Source organism: Rhizophagus irregularis, chromosome 12 (genome assembly GCF_026210795.1).
Source record: "Rhizophagus irregularis chromosome 12, complete sequence".
NCBI lineage: Eukaryota > Fungi > Glomeromycota > Glomeromycetes > Glomerales > Glomeraceae > Rhizophagus > Rhizophagus irregularis.
In genome coordinates, this window is record NC_089440.1 from 3,068,636 (window position 1) to 3,087,217 (window position 18,582).

At 26.5% G+C, this 18,582-nt stretch overlaps 5 protein-coding genes across 5 annotated transcripts; 1 reads left to right on the top strand and 4 right to left on the bottom strand.

Annotated features, from left to right (window-relative positions):
• Positions 1–422: 422 nt before the first annotated feature.
• OCT59_004183 (uncharacterized protein) lies at positions 423–2,348 on the top strand. Its single transcript, XM_025320294.2, has 6 exons — positions 423–931; positions 1,013–1,173; positions 1,242–1,266; positions 1,345–1,671; positions 1,738–2,006; positions 2,081–2,348. Exons 1-6 carry the CDS (start codon positions 439–441, stop codon positions 2,162–2,164), a joined length of 1,359 nt encoding a protein of 452 aa, XP_025171746.2. The 5' UTR covers positions 423–438; the 3' UTR covers positions 2,165–2,348.
• Positions 2,349–2,500: 152 nt separating this feature from the next.
• On the bottom strand, positions 2,501–3,759 carry OCT59_004184 (uncharacterized protein; the record flags this gene model as incomplete). The annotated part of the gene is made up of 2 exons (XM_025320295.2): positions 2,501–2,583; positions 2,725–3,759. One exon carries the CDS (start codon positions 3,757–3,759, stop codon positions 2,755–2,757), a length of 1,005 nt encoding a protein of 334 aa, XP_025171747.1. The 3' UTR covers positions 2,501–2,583; positions 2,725–2,754.
• A 1,715-nt stretch (positions 3,760–5,474) lies between these two features.
• Positions 5,475–7,263, bottom strand: OCT59_004185 (uncharacterized protein; the record flags this gene model as incomplete). Its single annotated transcript, XM_066148125.1, has 6 exons — positions 5,475–5,530; positions 5,601–5,918; positions 6,366–6,480; positions 6,559–6,719; positions 6,831–7,141; positions 7,211–7,263. The coding sequence occupies 6 exons, from the start codon at positions 7,261–7,263 to the stop codon at positions 5,475–5,477; spliced, it is 1,014 nt and encodes a 337-aa protein (XP_065996753.1).
• A 4,111-nt stretch (positions 7,264–11,374) lies between these two features.
• On the bottom strand, positions 11,375–13,034 carry OCT59_004186 (uncharacterized protein; the record flags this gene model as incomplete). The annotated part of the gene is made up of 5 exons (XM_066148126.1): positions 11,375–11,415; positions 11,499–11,978; positions 12,273–12,390; positions 12,459–12,619; positions 12,785–13,034. 5 exons carry the CDS (start codon positions 13,032–13,034, stop codon positions 11,375–11,377), a joined length of 1,050 nt encoding a protein of 349 aa, XP_065996754.1.
• A 1,679-nt stretch (positions 13,035–14,713) lies between these two features.
• On the bottom strand, positions 14,714–16,286 carry OCT59_004187 (uncharacterized protein; the record flags this gene model as incomplete). The annotated part of the gene is made up of 9 exons (XM_025323110.2): positions 14,714–14,847; positions 14,935–15,124; positions 15,223–15,345; positions 15,460–15,467; positions 15,548–15,697; positions 15,778–15,937; positions 16,042–16,052; positions 16,145–16,193; positions 16,269–16,286. The coding sequence occupies 9 exons, from the start codon at positions 16,284–16,286 to the stop codon at positions 14,714–14,716; spliced, it is 843 nt and encodes a 280-aa protein (XP_025164458.1).
• Positions 16,287–18,582: the final 2,296 nt, after the last annotated feature.

The window sequence follows — 18,582 nt, forward strand, 5'->3', positions numbered from 1 at the left end:
ATTTTTTAAACAAAATATTATAGGTTTTTGTTTTTCTTTCGCTAAGAGAAACTTAAATTTAAAATTAATGATAAAAATATATATAAAATAAAAAATAAACCAGATAAATGTTGAGTAAAAAAAAATAACACAAAATTAAATCCAATTTGGACTATCTAGAATAAAATAAAATATAAAAATAATAATTCTAATAATTTATAGTTTATGATAAAAAATCTATAGAAAGACATTCTCCACAATTTTCTTTTCCATTCATGGCTTCCTTAATTCTTTTCATAATGACATGATTTACCGTAAATCACATGGGTTGATACTTGATACTGTTACTGTTCCTAGTGGGTAAAATAAAATTTCTGCGTGAGATTCGTTACACGAATCAAAGATCGTATAAATAATGATCGGTTAATTTTCTAACTTGATTTACTTTCTCCTCAAAAAATGTCTATGCAAGAAATGCAAGAGCAAATTAAATATTTAAAGAGCCTTAAAGCTATTCGTGAACGCTCAAGAAAGGTTTATGAAAAGGCGGAGAAAAATGAACTTGAACATTTCGATGTTGACTTTTCGAAGTTACAGAATGCCGTTACCACTGTTATTTCATTAATGGAACGTGATTATAAAGATATTGGTGAAATACCCCCTCACGGTCGTTGGCGCCATTTTGATGTTGGTGAACGTTTACGTGTACAAATTTTAATTGATCAATGGAAGCAGAATAATATTATTGATCCACAAGAAATTACGCGTCGAATTTTGGATTTATTTGTAGTCTCTGTTTTATTAGATGCAGGTGCTGGTAATTCTTGGTCTTATAAAGAACCAGATACTGGATCTAGTTTTAATAGATCTGAAGGATTAGCGATTGCATCTTACGATATGTTCAAAGCTGGACTCTTTTCAAGTCAAATTTCTCAACCACATCAGGTTGATGGTATGTGGTGGAAATTTTATTTTATTTAAAATTCGCTTGGGGCAATTTCTTTGACTAACTTGTTTCATATTGAAATGTAAGCCGACAGATTAATCAATATTAGTGTTGATGATGTTCGCAAGGCTTTCCAAGTGAATGATACTAATCCTTTAGAAGGTCTTGAAGGACGTTCTAATCTGCTCAGTCGACTTGGTCAAGCGCTGAAAAGTCATCCCGAGTTTTTTGGAGGAAGAGATGGATCGGTATGAAGTAGATTTAAATGTTTAACCTTTGTTGCAAAAATTGACATAAACATTTATTAATTACATAGCCAACAAGACCTGGTAATCTTCTAGGTATTTATATTCTTTAAATTTATAAATTGAAACAAATAGTTGATCGCTAATGCTATTTTATTGTCTGATCAAATTCAGATTATCTTTTATCACATCCGACAACTACAACCATCCAATCAAAAATTACAGTGAAAATAGACACTCTTTGGTCAGTTGTAGTTGATGGGCTTGCAGAGGTTTGGCCTCCAACTAGAACTTCGATAAATGGTGTGTCTCTTGGAGATGTATGGCCTTGTGATGTGCTTAAACCATCAAGAGCAACAACCGATTCGACCGAGCATCTGGTTCCATTTCATAAACTTTCACAATGGCTCACTTATTCACTAATTGAACCAATGATAAAAATATCTGCCATCACTTTTGATGGAGTTGAGCATTTAACAGGATTGCCAGAATATCGGAATGGTAATAAAGTAATTTCATGACATTTTTTTAAAGCAAAAAATTTAATTAAATAATTTATCATTTTAGGTGGGCTTTTAACTGATATTGGTGTGTTAACACTTAAGTCGGATGATTCAGAACGTGGTCTTAAATATTATAATGATAATATTTTGAAACCAGGCCAGAAAGATATTGAAATTGTTCCAATGTTTGAAGTTGATGACCCTGTGGTTATTGAATGGCGTGCAATGACTGTTGTGCTACTCGATGTAATTGCGGAAAAGATTCGAGAGAACCTTGGTCTGAATAAAGAACAATTAAGTTTAGCACAAGTTCTTGAGGCAGGGACTTGGAAGGTACCACTACTTTTATAAATTTTACTTCCCAATAATATAAGCAGATGATTGATCAATTACTTTTATTTATTTAGGCCGGAAGAGAGATCGCAAAATCTTTACGTCCGATTACTCGTGGTCCACCAATCGCAATCAAATCCGACGGTACGGTTTTTTAAAGAATATTGTTTTACTTTGTTGTCTTGTTATTAATCATAAATTGTAAGTGTATAGATGTATAGTATAGAGATGTATTTTCTGTAAATTATATTTACATAGGTTTTTTGTTTATTTTATGTTTATTGAAATTTGCATTTTATAATAAAATTAATTTAAATGATTTGATGTTATTTGATGTTGCAAACGTGGATAAATATTAAGCAATGATCACAGTATAGCATGATAGATATTGATTTTGAAATCTCATTGGGAAGAAGAATAGCAATCTGTGTGGGAAATTACATTACATAAGAAACATTTATTACAAGATGATGAAAGAATTGCTTCGCTATATTCATCGACGTAAAAAATTAAATCCGCAGCTTTATTCTTTCTCTCGTTTATCCTTTGAACGCACTACGCTGCCTGAGCTTCTTTTCTATAAATTATAGGAAAATTCATGGAAGAAATTTTATGAACAATTGTTATACATTAAATTTTATGATATTCAAACATTTATATATTCAGCATTTAGAGAATTGAGTATTACAGACATTGTATTGTTGTATTTACTACTTACATATACATATACATATATGTTGTAAGCTGCTTATACTGAAGATTCATATTTATGTACCATAGATCCTTTTAGTTTTGTTAATTTTGCTAATCCCTTTTGATTATGATGTTCACCTCTTTGAATAACACGATAAGCCTTTCTCCATTTAAAGTAATCCACAAATCTGGTAGAATTTAAATGAAACTGATCAAAGTAAGCTACTGTCTTGAGATTGGTTTGAAAAGAAGAAGCCTCATAATGGTAAATTCCTGTTTCGTCGTCTAAATAGATTGAACCTCCAAATTCTGACTGTACTTTTTGAAAGATAGTAGGATCTTTTTGTTGTGGAAGATTTGTTCTAATTAAAAAGCACAACTTCACTTCAAGATCACTCGTATCATCAGAAATTATAATACTGAAATAACCAGCTAAATCACAGAATCCTGCTAAAAAGTGGTTTTGTTGGATGTTAAAATCGGCAGGAGGCAAAATAGAAACTTCATACTTTTGATCGTATTCATTGTTTAGTAGTTGATCAATAAAATTTGAGGTAAGAAATTTTCCATTTGTTAGAGTAAGCATGGCTTTTAATCCTTGTGGATGTTCCAAAAGATATGTAACAGAATCATCGCTTATGACCTTACCATAGCCTACACGTTTTTTAATAAAATAGGCTAAAGAGTGATCTTTTTCATCAAAAGTTAACTTCAATTTATCGTTACTAATGCGTCCATTAGCTTCAATTAATCCTGCCAAATAGTAACCAAATGCTTCATCTGAAATGGGTTTAGCATGTTTTCTTAAGTGATCAGATATTGGTTTAATCTTGGCATTAGAATTTTCGTTCAACTCGGAAACTAAAGTACTAGGAATAAAATGAGGTTTTGAAGGATGAACAAAATTCCGTTTCTGATTAAAAAAGGATAAATTATCGCTAAATTTTTTGCCATGTTCGAAGATAAATCTGTAAGTATTTGAAGTTCTACAGCTGCTACCACAAAAAGGTAAGCGCTTGTAAGATTTAATTAAATTTCCGAGATTGAACATAAATGCCATAAAAAAATGAGGGTTTGAGATAAAAAAAAATTTTATCAATGTTGTACAGATTATGAAAGCGTTGCGCCACCGAGTTTGTGTAACAACATGAATAATTCTTGCGTTACCTTGATACCCTGTATCTTTGGGTTTAAATCTCTCACACCTAGAGCATCTATGAGATATATTGTGTTATTTTTTGAACGTCTTTTTGTTGGTTGTCTTGCTGGTGCTGATCAACATATTATTAATTTGCCAATAGTGTAAATAATAACATCAATTCCATTTGTTATATTAAAGCTAATGTAAAAAAATTAAAAAATTGAGATCCATTTATCTAATCCTGACCCAAATCTTCATTTGGATGGCACCATTATTTACAAGGTTGGAGATCTTAGTATTTGGTTGTTTATTAAGTCAATATATTTGACTTAAAACCATTAAAGCCCGGTAATTCTCCTAGTTAAAACGACACCTAATTACAGTGCATACAACCTAGTCCCAACAAAAAAATTTTTAAGCGGCCAAATTTTTTATATTATGTAATACTTAACCCTATAATTTTATTGGTCAGATTTATTTAATTTAAGTCATAATTCTTAATTCTAGCCAGAATTATATATAATTTTAGCAAACGAAAGTAATTTTGGCCAGATTTATATGTAATTCTGGTTAGAATATAATGGCCAAATATTTAATTCAATAGTAAAATATTTCAACTTTGAATTGCTACTACTTTATTAAAAAATACTTTACAGGAAATTTAAAAACATAGTTTTATTAAGCTTAATCTGGTTTATCATTGTATGTTTATACTTTATGTTTATCTTTTTTTTTGAATGAATAGTAGTGATTTAAATTTCATCAAATTTAATTGCTGGGACTAAGTTATATGCACTGTAGGAGTTGTATTCTTCGTAAGTATTATATTATTTGTATTATTTCACAAGTGGTATGTAGGCGATCATTAATAATCCAATCCGAAATTGGTACAGAAATCGATAATATACAGTGTCGATTAATACTAATTTATTAGTCAGACTGCCAGAGAATATTTTCGTGTGGTAATGAATCCGGAATTTTTCTTGAATCTCCTATGTTTTAATGTTGAATTATTATAATAAATAAAAATACTATATTAGATAGATTTCAAGTACCGAAATAGAATCAAAACAATAAAATAAATTGAATAACAGTATAACACATCTATATTCCATAGAATAAATATTAAAGACTTTGTATTTAATCATCTTTTCCTTGTGGAGCAGTCGTAACGGAAACGATACCATAAAATTACGTATGACCTTTTTTAGATTTAGTTTGTTATATTCGAGTTGATCATACGATCTTGACATTAGTTAGAACGAAGAATATTAACTTATTCTATAATAAAATAAACGAAAGAATTCCACTAAGCTTTATCTATTTTATTCTTGAAGATACAAACTCTTTTTAATCCGAACAATTTATAGTTCTGGTAAATTTGAAATTTAGAAGGCGAAGCTTTTATCAGTATACTCTTTGTACAATAGATTGTCATTCTAAACCTTCATTTTTATTGAGCAGATTTTTTTAGCCTATTTGTCAACTATATATAATAAATAATTATTATATATTACAATCGATAAAAATCACCAGTAATAAATGGAAAACTTGTATAATGATTAAACATAAGAATTAAATTTATTATACTTTAATGGTAATAGTACAAGATGTACATAAATATAAAGATATATTTATCGATCTTTAATAATACATTCTAAACATTCAGATTGCGGGTCGTTAAATTTTTCTATGACAAAAATAATATGTTCACATTATTATTCTGAACAAACAATAAAAGTACATAAAAATGAATTTACCTGATTGTACAGTTTGTGCGATTCTTGATGATACAAATTCTTGTTGATTTGGACAATTTGTTGGTTCTGGTAGGTATGGTGGTAATTCAAGAATTTTACTTGTATAAATAGGTTGTGAATGAGTTTTAATTGTATTTGATAAATTTAAAGTGATATTGATGGTTTCATCAAAATTACTTGATGGATTTTTCTGTTCTTCAACTTGCTTTTGATTGGTGTAATTATTTAAAATATCTAAAGAAATATCGCAAATTTCTTTAGAAGTGGGTCGATTTTTTGGATTTGCATCCCAACATTCTTCAATTAATTCGTTTAGTTCTTTTAAAAAATTTAATGAATATGAAGTTTTTATTGTTTCTGTTCTAATAGTATTTGGACGTAAACCCTGACAAATATCCAATGCGAGAAAATGATCATGTGGTTGATTATTAAATGGTGGCGTTATGGTAATTATTTCATTTATGATGATACCCAAAGAATATATATCAGACGCTAATGTATGTTGTTTTCCACGTAATATTTCTGGTGCCATATATTGCATTACTCCATAGATATACGAATCTGATGAAGTTATATTTGCTGGAATGCAACAACCAAAATCACTGATAAGTGTAACAACATCGGTTAAAATGTTGCCTGGATGAAGGTCTTTATGAATTAATTCCATATCATGAATAATATGAAGTCCATAACAAATACGTTTAATAATATTCAATTTCTGTCCCCATGTAATTGAATTATTATTATTTTGATATAGATATGAACGTAAATCATTTTTCACGTATTCTAATACTAATGCATAATTAAGTGATATGGGTTCTTGAGTAATTCCGAAACATTTCACTATTCCTGGATAACTGGCTTTAATAAGAACTTTTATCTGTAAAAAAAAAACAAATAGTAATTAATAATGAAGTAAAAAAAATTTTAAATTTCGATTTTTTTTAGACATCCGTACCTCATTTAGAAAATTTTCACTGATATTTTCCGAATCATTTAATATTTTCAAAGCAATTTTTATTTTCCCGCTCCTTTCCCAACTATTAGACAATGGATTCCATCTTTTAATTCGGCCATCTATCCATTTAGCTGAATATACTTTAGCAAACCCTCCTTCAGCTATATATTTAATACTTTCAAATTTATTATACGGAATCCATTCTAATAAATCATTGTAATTATTAAAAGAGAGTTGATTTTCTAATATTAGTTTATCAATAGCTTCATTACCGCTAGTCCATTTATCAAAATCTTTTTTAAAATGCTTAACAATGCAAGATAAACATCCAACAGAATATTTATTTACTTGATGACATTCTTTACAACTTCCAAGTCGCATACGAATTTTTTCATTAGGATCAGTTTCCTTATTATAACAATCTTTACATTTATAATCTCGTTTATTAATTTCTTGGATACATTTTTCACATAATATATAATAATTTTCATATTTTTCTTTTCGTTCATCCTTATTCAGATCATAATCTGATGTCCTAAAAATCTTAACTTTTGATGGTCCATATTTTATATAATATATCAATCTGTTTAAAGAAAATTTTCGTAAGAATCAGTTCAGTTTAAAAATTTTCATATGAAGATTTGACACTCACTTTGTTATTATTTTAAGAAAGTACATATTAATGATTTGGAAATTTGTTGTCATGATTATTTGTTCGTGTAAATAGTATTGGTAAATTAATTAAGCCTTTATGTCAAAATAAAATGATATATCCCCTCAATGGCAATGATTCAAATAAATCTCGAGTAAATTTGGCTCAAAACCATTGAAGGGATAAAATAATGATGATTAAAAATGGTGGGAAAATTTTTAAATTTATGAACAGTCTTAAAGTTACACAACAGGGGTATAAGCGTACAATTCGGGTGTAACTTCTGAATTTTACATTTTAAACTTTGTTTTTTAATAAATTTGGAATGTAAATCGTCAATCAACTCCTAATGCTCTTTTAGTATCGGACACAATCACATCTCAAATTTGACTTCTCATTTGAGATTGTAATTAGCAAACATTATAAATTTGATGTATTTTTTTCCTCCTCGTTCTTTTTTTATTTTAAATTTTTTTTTTATTCGGTAGTGAAATTCAACCAAAAGAATACTTTAATCGATCCCAACTTAAACAAATCAATAATTTACTACATGAATAAATAAATATGTTAGAAGAAATTTATATTACTATTTTAGCTTTCGGTATTTCTTCTCTCTTGTTTTTTCTTATCGCCACTTTATATTTGGATGAAAGACGAAAAAAATATAAGAATTATGATTACATTTTATATGAAAAATGTAAACAAGAAATTAATTATCAGGTTCATTATTATTTAAATTGTTATTATAATAAAATTAAAAGATATCGTATGAAATATCATGGATCATTAAAAGTTAAGATTTTTGAGATATCAGATTATGATTTGAATAAGGATGAACGACAAGAAAAGTATAAAGATTATTATGTATTATTATGTGAAAAATGTAATCAAGAAGTTAATAAACGAGATTATAAATGTAATAATTGCTATAATATGGAAACTGATCCTAATGAATTCGTATTAGACTTGGAAGTTGTAAAGAATGTCATCAAGTAAATAAGTATTCTGTTGGATGTTTATCTTGCATTATTGAGCATTTTAAAAAAGATTTTAATAAATGGACTAGCGGAAATAAAATTATTGACTCTCATTTAATAATTACAATGATTTATTAGAATGGATTCCGTATAATAAATTTGAAAGTATTAAATATATAGCTAAAGGAGGTTTTGCTAAAGTATATTCAGCTGAATGGATAGATGGCCGAATTAAAAGATGGAATCCATTATCTAATAATTGGGAAAGGAATGGACAAACAAAAATTGCTTTAAAAGTATTAAATGATTCGGAAAATATCAGTGAAGATTTTCTAAATGAGGTACGGTATCTAAAAAAATTTTAAATTGATTTTAATTAATTATTATCTAATTTTTTTTTTTTTTTAAGTTAAAAGTCCTCATTGAAGCTCTTAATTAGTATCCAGGAATAGTGGAATGTTTTGGAATTACTCGAGATCCCATATCTCTTAATTATGCATTAGTATTAGAATACGCGAAAAATGATTTGCGTTCATATCTATATCGAACTTATAATTCAATCACATTGGGACAGAAATTGATTATTATAAATCGTATTTGTTATGGACTTCATATTATTATCCATGATATGAGACTAATTCATAAAGATCTTCATTCAGGCAATATTTTAATTGATGGGGTTACACTTATAAGTGATTTTGGTTTTTGCATCCCAACAAATAAAACTTCATCAGATTCAAATGTCTATGGAGTAATGCCATATATGGCACCTGAAATATTACGTGGAGAACAACATACGTTAGCGTCTGATGTATACTCTTTAGGTATCATCATGAATGAAATAGTTACTGTAACCACACCATTTAATAATCAACCACATGATCGTTTTCTTGTACTGGATATTTGTCGGGGTTTACGTCCAAATACCATTAGAACAGAAACAACAGAAACTTCAAATTCTTTAAATTTTTTAAAAGAATTAAATAAATTAATTGAAAGATGTTGGGATGCAAATTCAATAAATCGTCCTACTTCTGGAGAAATTTGTGACATTTCTTTAGATATTTTAAATGATTACACAAATCAAAAGCAAGCTGAAGAACAGAAAAATCCATCATATAATTTTGATGAAACCATCGATAACACTTTAAATTCATCAATTACAATGAAAACGCATTCACAAGCTATCTATAAAAGTAAAATTCTTGATTTACCATCACACTTACCAGAACCATCAAATTGTTCAAATCTTATTATACAAAATGTACAAGCAGGTAAATTTATTTTTATATATTTCTATTTGTTTGTTTAAAATTAATAAGTTAATAAATTTATTATTTTTTATCATTATAGAAAAATTACAATCTGAATGTTTAGAATGTGCAATTCCTGATTAGGCTCGAATTAATGAACGAAAAACGACCTTTTTTTATCACTATGATAAAGTAGTAAATAATTCACTTCTTTATATTACTAGCGTTAAACAATGAAATAGCCAGGCATAATAATCACTGATCAGCCATGGAATTGATACGAAAATTTCTTTATGGATAATTAATTATTTATTATTATTCATTTACTGTTTAATTTTCTTTTTGTATGTATATCGTAATTCTATTATATTAACAATAAAACTTCGCATATTACAGTGCTAAATTCTAATTCTTTTCACATAATTTTGCAGATCTGCAAAATTACATAGCAAATTTATAGTGGACACTATTATTATGGTTAATATATGGTTAATAAACTAGTTCAAACTTCGAAGTGCTTTTATTGTTGTATTTGTCACGTGCCGCAAGGACATCGTATCACGTTGCGTAGACACAAATATGGCTATGCGTATTATTTTGATGTGAGTATAGATTTCTTATGACTTCATACTGACATATTACGATGTTGTGAAAGCAACCTAATTTAATTGCTATACGTAAAAGTTAAAATCGAAATATAGGGCGTAATACGATACGACGAAATAGGAAAAATGGCGAAATGACGAAAAAAAATTCTAATAAAATTTTTTCATACGTGTTAAAACTATTCATGATGATCGACCTATTATTTAATAGATTTAATGATGGTGTAATAGTTACCATTTCAAATTTCGCCTATTATCTTTTCTGGAAAATAAAAAACTGTAAATGAGCAAATTATTTAACCTATGAAAGTCAGTATTGTCATTGTGATCGACGTGATTGTATTTTTGTCAAATTCAATTGTTATACGTTATATATACGTTGTTTTTTCCTCTGCTTTTTCTCTGTTGAATATAACCTTAGTGTAACTCTGCATAAGCCATATTTTGAAACCCAGACCGGTCCAAAACTTAAGGTACAATATTAACGTTTCCTCCCCATCATTATTGCAATTAAAATAATTAAAAAAATCAATATGAATAAAAAATATATACATAAGAATCCAAGTTTCTAAATTAATTTCTTCTAAAGAAGTCTTTAATGGAGACTCTTTAGTAAAAATAAAGAATGTGATGGGATCATGTGATTGTATTTTTGCCAATTTTGATTGGATATTATTCTGGAAAAAACAATTCCGGTAATAAGTGAGCTATATTTTGAAATCTAATAAACCAGACCAGGATTTATAATTAATTCATAAATTATAAAAATACTGCATTTCAATAAAAAAAAAGAAAAAAATCAATAATAAAAATAAATATTAAATGGTTTCTTTTTACAACTAAATAAAAAAAGCATTAAAAATATTTAATTAATCAATTACGATCAAAAAGATATAAATAAAAATTATAAAAATTCGAGTTTTATGCTCTGAATCTATCATCTCGTTAAAAGACTTTTAACTGAATTTTTTTACAATCTATATTCAGGTTTTATATTTTACCGATTACTTGTAAATTACTAGAGTTTAATTAAAATTATAATTGTTTTATAAATTTTTTTATTAAATTAATTATTCTTACTTTTGTTTACATATTACTTTTATGCCGTAAACTATTATCTTATAAAAAAAGTATTAATAAATGTAATAAAAAAAAACTTATGAACTAAAAAAAATAAACAAGAAAATAAAAAATTTTTATTAAATTATATTTTAATATTTTGTAGTATCTACCTGCTTTTTTTTTACATAAATACAAAAAAAAAATTTGATTAATTATTATTATAATTCACACCAAAAAAGATACATCTTATTTATATCTAATTTGAGTTCAATAAACCATACATTCTAAACATTCAGATCGTAAATTTTCTATAACGGTAAAAATAATATATTTATTAACTTCATAATTTTGAACAAACAAATAGAAATATATAAAAAAAAAATAAATTTACTTGCTAGTAAATCTTGTGAATAAATTCTTGAGGAAATGAATTCTTGTTGATTTGGCCAATTTGTTGGTTCTGGTAAGTTTGGTGGTAAATCAAGAATTCCACTTGTATAATTAGCTTCTGAATGAGTTTCAATTGTAATTGATGGATTTTTTTTTAAAGTGGTATCGATGGTTTCATCAAAATTATATGATGGATTTTTCTGTTCTTCAGCTTGCTTTTGATTTATGTAATCATTTAAAATATCTAAAGAAATGTCACAAACTTCTCCAGAAGTAGGACGATTTATTGAATTTGCATCCCAACATCTTTCAATTAATTTATTTAATTCTTTTAAAAAATTTAAAGAATTTGAAGTTTCTGTTGTTTCTGTTCTAATGGTATTTGGACGTAAACCCCGACAAATATCCAGTACAAGAAAATGATCATGTGGTTGATTATTAAATGGTGGTGTTACAGTAACTATTTCATTCATGATGATACCTAAAGAATATACATCAGACGCTAACGTATGTTGTTCCCCACGTAATATTTCAGGTGCCATATATGGCATTACTCCATAGACATTTGAATCTGATGAAGTTTTATTTGTTGGGATGCAAAACCCAAAATCACTTATAAGTGTAACCCCATCAATTAAAATATTACCTGGATGGAGATCTTTGTGAACTAATTCCATATCATGAATAATATGAAGTCCATAACAAATACGTTTTATAATGTTCAATTTCTTTCCACATGTAATTGAATTATTATTATTTTGATATAGATATGAACGTAGATCATTTTTCACGTATTCTAATACTAATGCATAATTAAGAGATATAGGATCTCGAGTAATTCCGAAACATTTCACTATTCCTGGATAATAACTAGCTTTAATGAGGACTTTTATCTTAAAAAAAAAAAAAATGAGTTAATAATTAATTAAAATCAATTTCAAATTTCTTTTAGATACCGTACCTCGTTTAGAAAATCTTCACTGATATTTTCCGAATCATTTAATACTTTTAAAGCAATTTTTGTTTGCCCATTCCTTTCCCAATTATTAGATAATGGATTCCATCTTTTAATTCGGCCATCTATCCATTCAGCTGAATATACTTTAGCAAACCCTCCTTTAGCTATATATTTAATATTTTCAAATTTATTATACGGAATCCATTCTAATAAATCATTGTAATTATTAAATGAGAGTTGAATATTCTGTATTAATTGATCAATAATTTTATTTCCGCTAGTCCATTTATTAAAATCTTCTCTAAAATGCTTAATAATGCAAGATAGACATCCAACAGAATACTCATTTACTTGATGACATTCTTTACAACTTCCAAGTCTCATACGAAATTTTTCATTAGGATCAGTTTCCTTATTATAGCAATAATTACATTTATAATCTCGTTTGTTAACTTCTTGATTACATTTTTCACATAATAATACATAATAATCTTTATACTTTTCTCGTCGTTCATCCTTATTCAAACCATAATCTGATATCTCAAAAATCTTAACTTTTAATGATCCATGATATTTCATACGATATCTTTTAATTTTATTATAATAACAATTTAAATAATAATGAACCTGATAATTAATTTTTTGTTTACATTTTTCATATAAAATGTAATCATAATTCTTATGTTTTTTTTCATAGATACTGTAGTTACTGGTCACATGATCATTTATGAAAGAATTGAGGAAAGAAGTGAAAGAAGAAATAAAAGAAAAGAAAGAAAAGAGGAGAAAAATGAAAGAAAAAACAATGGAAAAGAGGAAAGCCAAATTAAAACAAATGCCTTCGAGGGTAGAAGGAATATCGAAAGTCAAGCTTTCGAACACGAACATTATTATGTTTTATAAAACAATTAAATAAAATTATTTTTTTTTTTTTAAAAAAAAAGGGTTCGGATTAAATGTATGTGTATATGTTTTTATTGATATTACTACCGAAAAAGAAATGATAATGATGAAGAAAATAACAAAAGAATAAGTAAGGAAAAAAAAATAATTTGTTACTTTTTATATTTTTAGAAGACATTGTTCAATAGTAGACATTTCAGGAAAAATTTGAATGAATGTTGATTGTCGGAAAATTTTGCAAATGCTTCAATTACAATGATAATAATGATCATTTAAATTTAATTTAAATCACTATTTAAAATTCAATATTTTTTATATATATATAAATAAATATCTTTTTCAGTACGAATTTCAAAATTTTCGAAGAAAGCCGAGAGCGAATAATATATGTCTGTTCAAATTTATTTTTTTTTAAAAAAAAATAAATAAATAAATAAATAAATAAAAGTTTTTGAAATTTAATTTAAAAATTTTAAAAATTTCAGTAATAGAAGCGATAAAATTTCTGATTCACAAATGTAAATTGATTGAGAATTAAAATGATCTGGATTCTGAACTTGTTTTAACTTGTTTTTTGAACAAAGCAAAATAGATCATCATTCGGATTGCACCAATTATATCAGGCTGATAGGCTGATATGCAATAAAGGTAAAGAAACAAAGTTAAATCTTAAAATTATAATAATATTTCACAATTTATTTAATAACAATGACAAATCATCATTCCCAAATTTTTGTTCTAGAAAAAAAATATACATATTGTTCAAGCTTCAAAATTTTGAGAATATTTTGTCGTAGTTTAGGAAGATAGTAATCAAAGGATTCGTTTTTATGTAGATTTTAAATTTGTTTTCATCCTAGTTGAAAATTTACTCGGAATTTTTCTATTCCATAGATTAACTTTTGTTCGTAAAATATTGTATCGTATGACAAAATTTTATGGAAATTTGTTAAAACAATCGTTTTTAATCAAACTTTTCAAATTTCCATTAAGAGAATCTATTTTCTTATTAGGAATTGAGAATTGAATTGAATTAATTTTTTGATTCGTGAATGACAATATCACATTTGGTGCACAAATTACTAAAAATACGTATTATAATGGACCCCGGATCACGAATGATTTTTTTTCCTGGTGATCATTTTATTGTTTCCTTTTTTTTTTATTTTTAAATGAATTTATGCAACATGGATACTAATATATTATATATAATAAAGAACCACATGAAGACTATTAATATTACCAAAAAAGTTTAAGGTTAAATATCAATAATAAATTATTCTATATTATTAATTTTTTCATATTTTCGAATTTCGAATAATGTTTAAATAAATAATACTTTTTAAAGTATCGACTTAACCTGTTTCAATAGCTCCTTTACGAGAATTGAAATTTGAACTAGCAGTTAGCCATGGATGAGCTAAAGCTTGATAAGCGTTAAGACGACTATCAGGATCGATGACTAATAATTTGTTTATAAAATCTTTGGCTATATAATTAAAAAAGATGTATAAATATATATATATATATTTTTTATTTAAAAGATTCATTTGATATATGAATTAATTATATTTACCAGTATCACTAACTTTCTTCCAAGATTTTTCATTAAAATTATAATTTGCTCGAAGAACATCATGAATCTCTTCATATGTACCTTCATTACCAAATGGTTCAAAACCACATAATATAAAGTATGTGATTACACCAATAGACCATAAATCTATAGGTTTACTATATCCAGAATTTCCGAAAATTTCGGGCGCCTGAAAAAACCATATTAATCTTTTATTTTAATATATAAATCACAAATATAATTTTTAACTTAAAAAAAATATTACCGTTAATTACGTTTAATTATTACCATATAACCAGGTGCACCACATATTGTGTTAAGAATATCCGAATCAATAATTCGAGATAAATGAAATCCACAAATAAGAATATCAGATTCATCATCTTGGGTTCTAAAAATAATATTTTCTGGCTATAAAAATAATTGTTTTATGTCATCATCATAATCATCATCGTTGAAACTGTGTATAATTAATTACGAGAAGAAAAAAAAAAAAAAGATTTTTTGATTATTATTTTTTGTTACCTTAAGATCTAAAATAAAAAAATAAATTGACTAATTTAAAAATGGAAATAAAAAAAAATCGGTAAATTAAAGTATGAAAATCACTCACTTCTATGAACAATTTCTTTATCATGTAAGTATTTAACAGCTTCAATTATATTTCTAACAATATTAATTGCGTTACGTTCGAAATAACTACCTTTTTGACAAATACGACTATTGAGATCCCCACCAAGAGCCCTATCTGTGACTATATAAACTAAAAAAAAAAAATAATTTGAATCATTATTAAGTAAAATCCTTGTTATGGTACGATTAAATATCAACTATTCAACTTACAATTATTTATAGACTCAAAGTAATCAACCAATGTTAGAATGTATCTATGACCTTGTGAAATATTCTTTAAAATATTTAATTCGTTCACGATCATATCCCATCTACCTTCCATAGTCTTTTTGTTAATTATTTTGACTGCAAAATATTGTTTTGTTTTAATCTAAAAAAAATTTTTTTCGATGATTTAAATATAAATATTCTAATAAAATAATTCACATACACAAATTATTCTTCAATATGTTTAATTATTGGAAGTATACATACATATTGAGCTTCTATAAAATGCAAATTTATAAATACAGGTATATTTAATATGAAACATGAAAAAGACAAAAATGACGCATTAAGAAGGAAATTAAATATTGACCTTTTACCACAGTATAAGTGCCTGCTCCCAATATTTTACCAGTTTTATACTAAAATTCATCGAAAATTCATAACTTTGCACAAAAATATAAATAAATTTATCTTAAATTTACAATAACATATACCTTACAAGCCACTACCATTTGTAAGCTACGAGAGTAAAAAAAAACGGCCGACTTGACGGGGGGAAAAAAATTAAAAATTCAAAAAAAAGAATAATCAATTGGTTCTTCTTTTATTGTGCATTAAATAATCCGGAAAAAGTGAAATTAGGACAACAAGTTACCTTTTATGGTATGGAATCTATGTATGGTTATGTTACACCTATCTCACAAGTCATACAATAAAAGTGATCGACTCTGGATTTATTAAATATTTCTTCCCTCATAGAGTATCAAGTAACGCCGCAAATGTATCGACTTTGATAGGTCAGGGGGATTGTTCTTTGATATACTAATAATATAAATAAATATATGTATATCAATTAGGAAGCATACTGCAACTCTATCAAGATCGATACTTTTGCAGTAACGCCCGCTACGAATTTGGTGAGGGAATGTTTTCTTCATGAAAGTGAAAAAAAATTATGTATATACTTATGATCTGTTGAACTTGATGTATGCCGTATATCTTGCTTCAAGAAGAAAGCGATATCCTTTTTCCCCCCATAATTAGTTATTAAGTAATATGTATTAAGTAATTTATATTAAGTAATATGCTCAACCTTATATCAACATAAACTCCTCAAAAAATTAAACCGCTATATTTCTAATTTGGTTTATTTCATTAAAAAAAAAATCTAATAATAGAAATATTAAAGTTTATCCGATAAAACTTTTCAATATTTTTACCATAGCATACATTTACTAAACAAATAATCAAAAATTTCCATAAAAAGCTTTCTATTTGAGTATATAATCGTTTCATAAATAGAAAACATTTACATTTGTTTTTGGATAATATTTGTTTTTTTTTTAGTTTTTTCTTTTTTTCTTTAACTATAAAATAAATACAAAAACTTTTTAATAATACCATATCACTAATAAAATTATTTACATACGAGGAAATCATAAATTAAATACATGTAAATAAACGCCTAAAATACTTAAAAAGGTGTATTATTAAAAAAATAAAAAATATGGTCCAAATAATTTATCCGATTTTCATCTTAAATAAAACACGTGGTCGTACAGATGTGAGTTCTTGAAAAGAAAACGAAAATAAGTAGGTAAAACAAAAAAATCTTTCCTCTATCTCATTAATAACGTAAAAAAGATGTAATGAAATATTGTTTATCTCATTAAGTCGGTATAGGAAGAATCAAATGAACCACAGATTGTTTAAATTTTGTATCACTATTTGTAGAATGTTTTTGTAAGAAAAGTCTTATACTGATTAGTAAACTCAAATGTTGAATATATATGTTTCAAGTTAAGTATAAATGACTTAATTGACATTTATAATCACAAAAGTTGTCATTGCCTATTTCAAAACCAGTTTTCGGATACAACTTGAAATGGCATAGTAATGATTGATTGTCATACATAGATACAAATAAAGATATGGTTTATAGAATTGAGAACTAAAGTTTAGAAGAAAATATTGTAATCGCGAATATATTAAGAAGATCTATTTGTCACACAAATACAAAATATAAATAATTCTACTATCTGCTGTGGCAAACTAGGGTGTGATGATTTTGATGAAATTTTGTGCATGCATTCATAATTAACGCACCGATGAACAACATCGTTAATTTAACTTATAATAAAGGTGGAAATGATGGTTGTGGAACGGCATGGTACTATTTTGGAATTTTGAATTTGACATTTGGATTTAGATCATTCGTGAAATGACAACTAGTAAATAGTCTACTTTGACAATAGTAAAGTTTGGGAATCTACTTCGAGAACTCTGGAAATTTTTAAGCATACAAAATATTATATTTATGAAATAATCAAGTGTCAAAAAAAAGTAGGTTACGATGATAGCGGTTGGAATTCATTCCCGATTATGGACCAGTATTATGTATTGGTAATAAACCACATGTTGATTTTATAATTATTTCGATTTACGATACTTTTTAAATAAAATTTGAATACCTCTTTGATTCAATTTTATTTCTCGTTTCAATTAAAATAATTAAAAATTTGATTTATTACCACTTTTCATCATTAAACATATTAATTAAATCTCATGCGTATATGATTGCCAATTGGAAAATACAAGATTCTATCATGCTGAATGTTTGATTTTGATCATTTATCACTTGATGGCTACTTACATAGAAATGGTATCCTTGTGAAATATAAGTGACAGAGAATTAAAACCAACTTATGACCAACTTATGACGTGCGAAACTTTACGACACCAAGTTCATCTTTATTAATCCTGTTATCTAACATCGGATGGATTAACGTCGAACGATCTTTTCCCAAA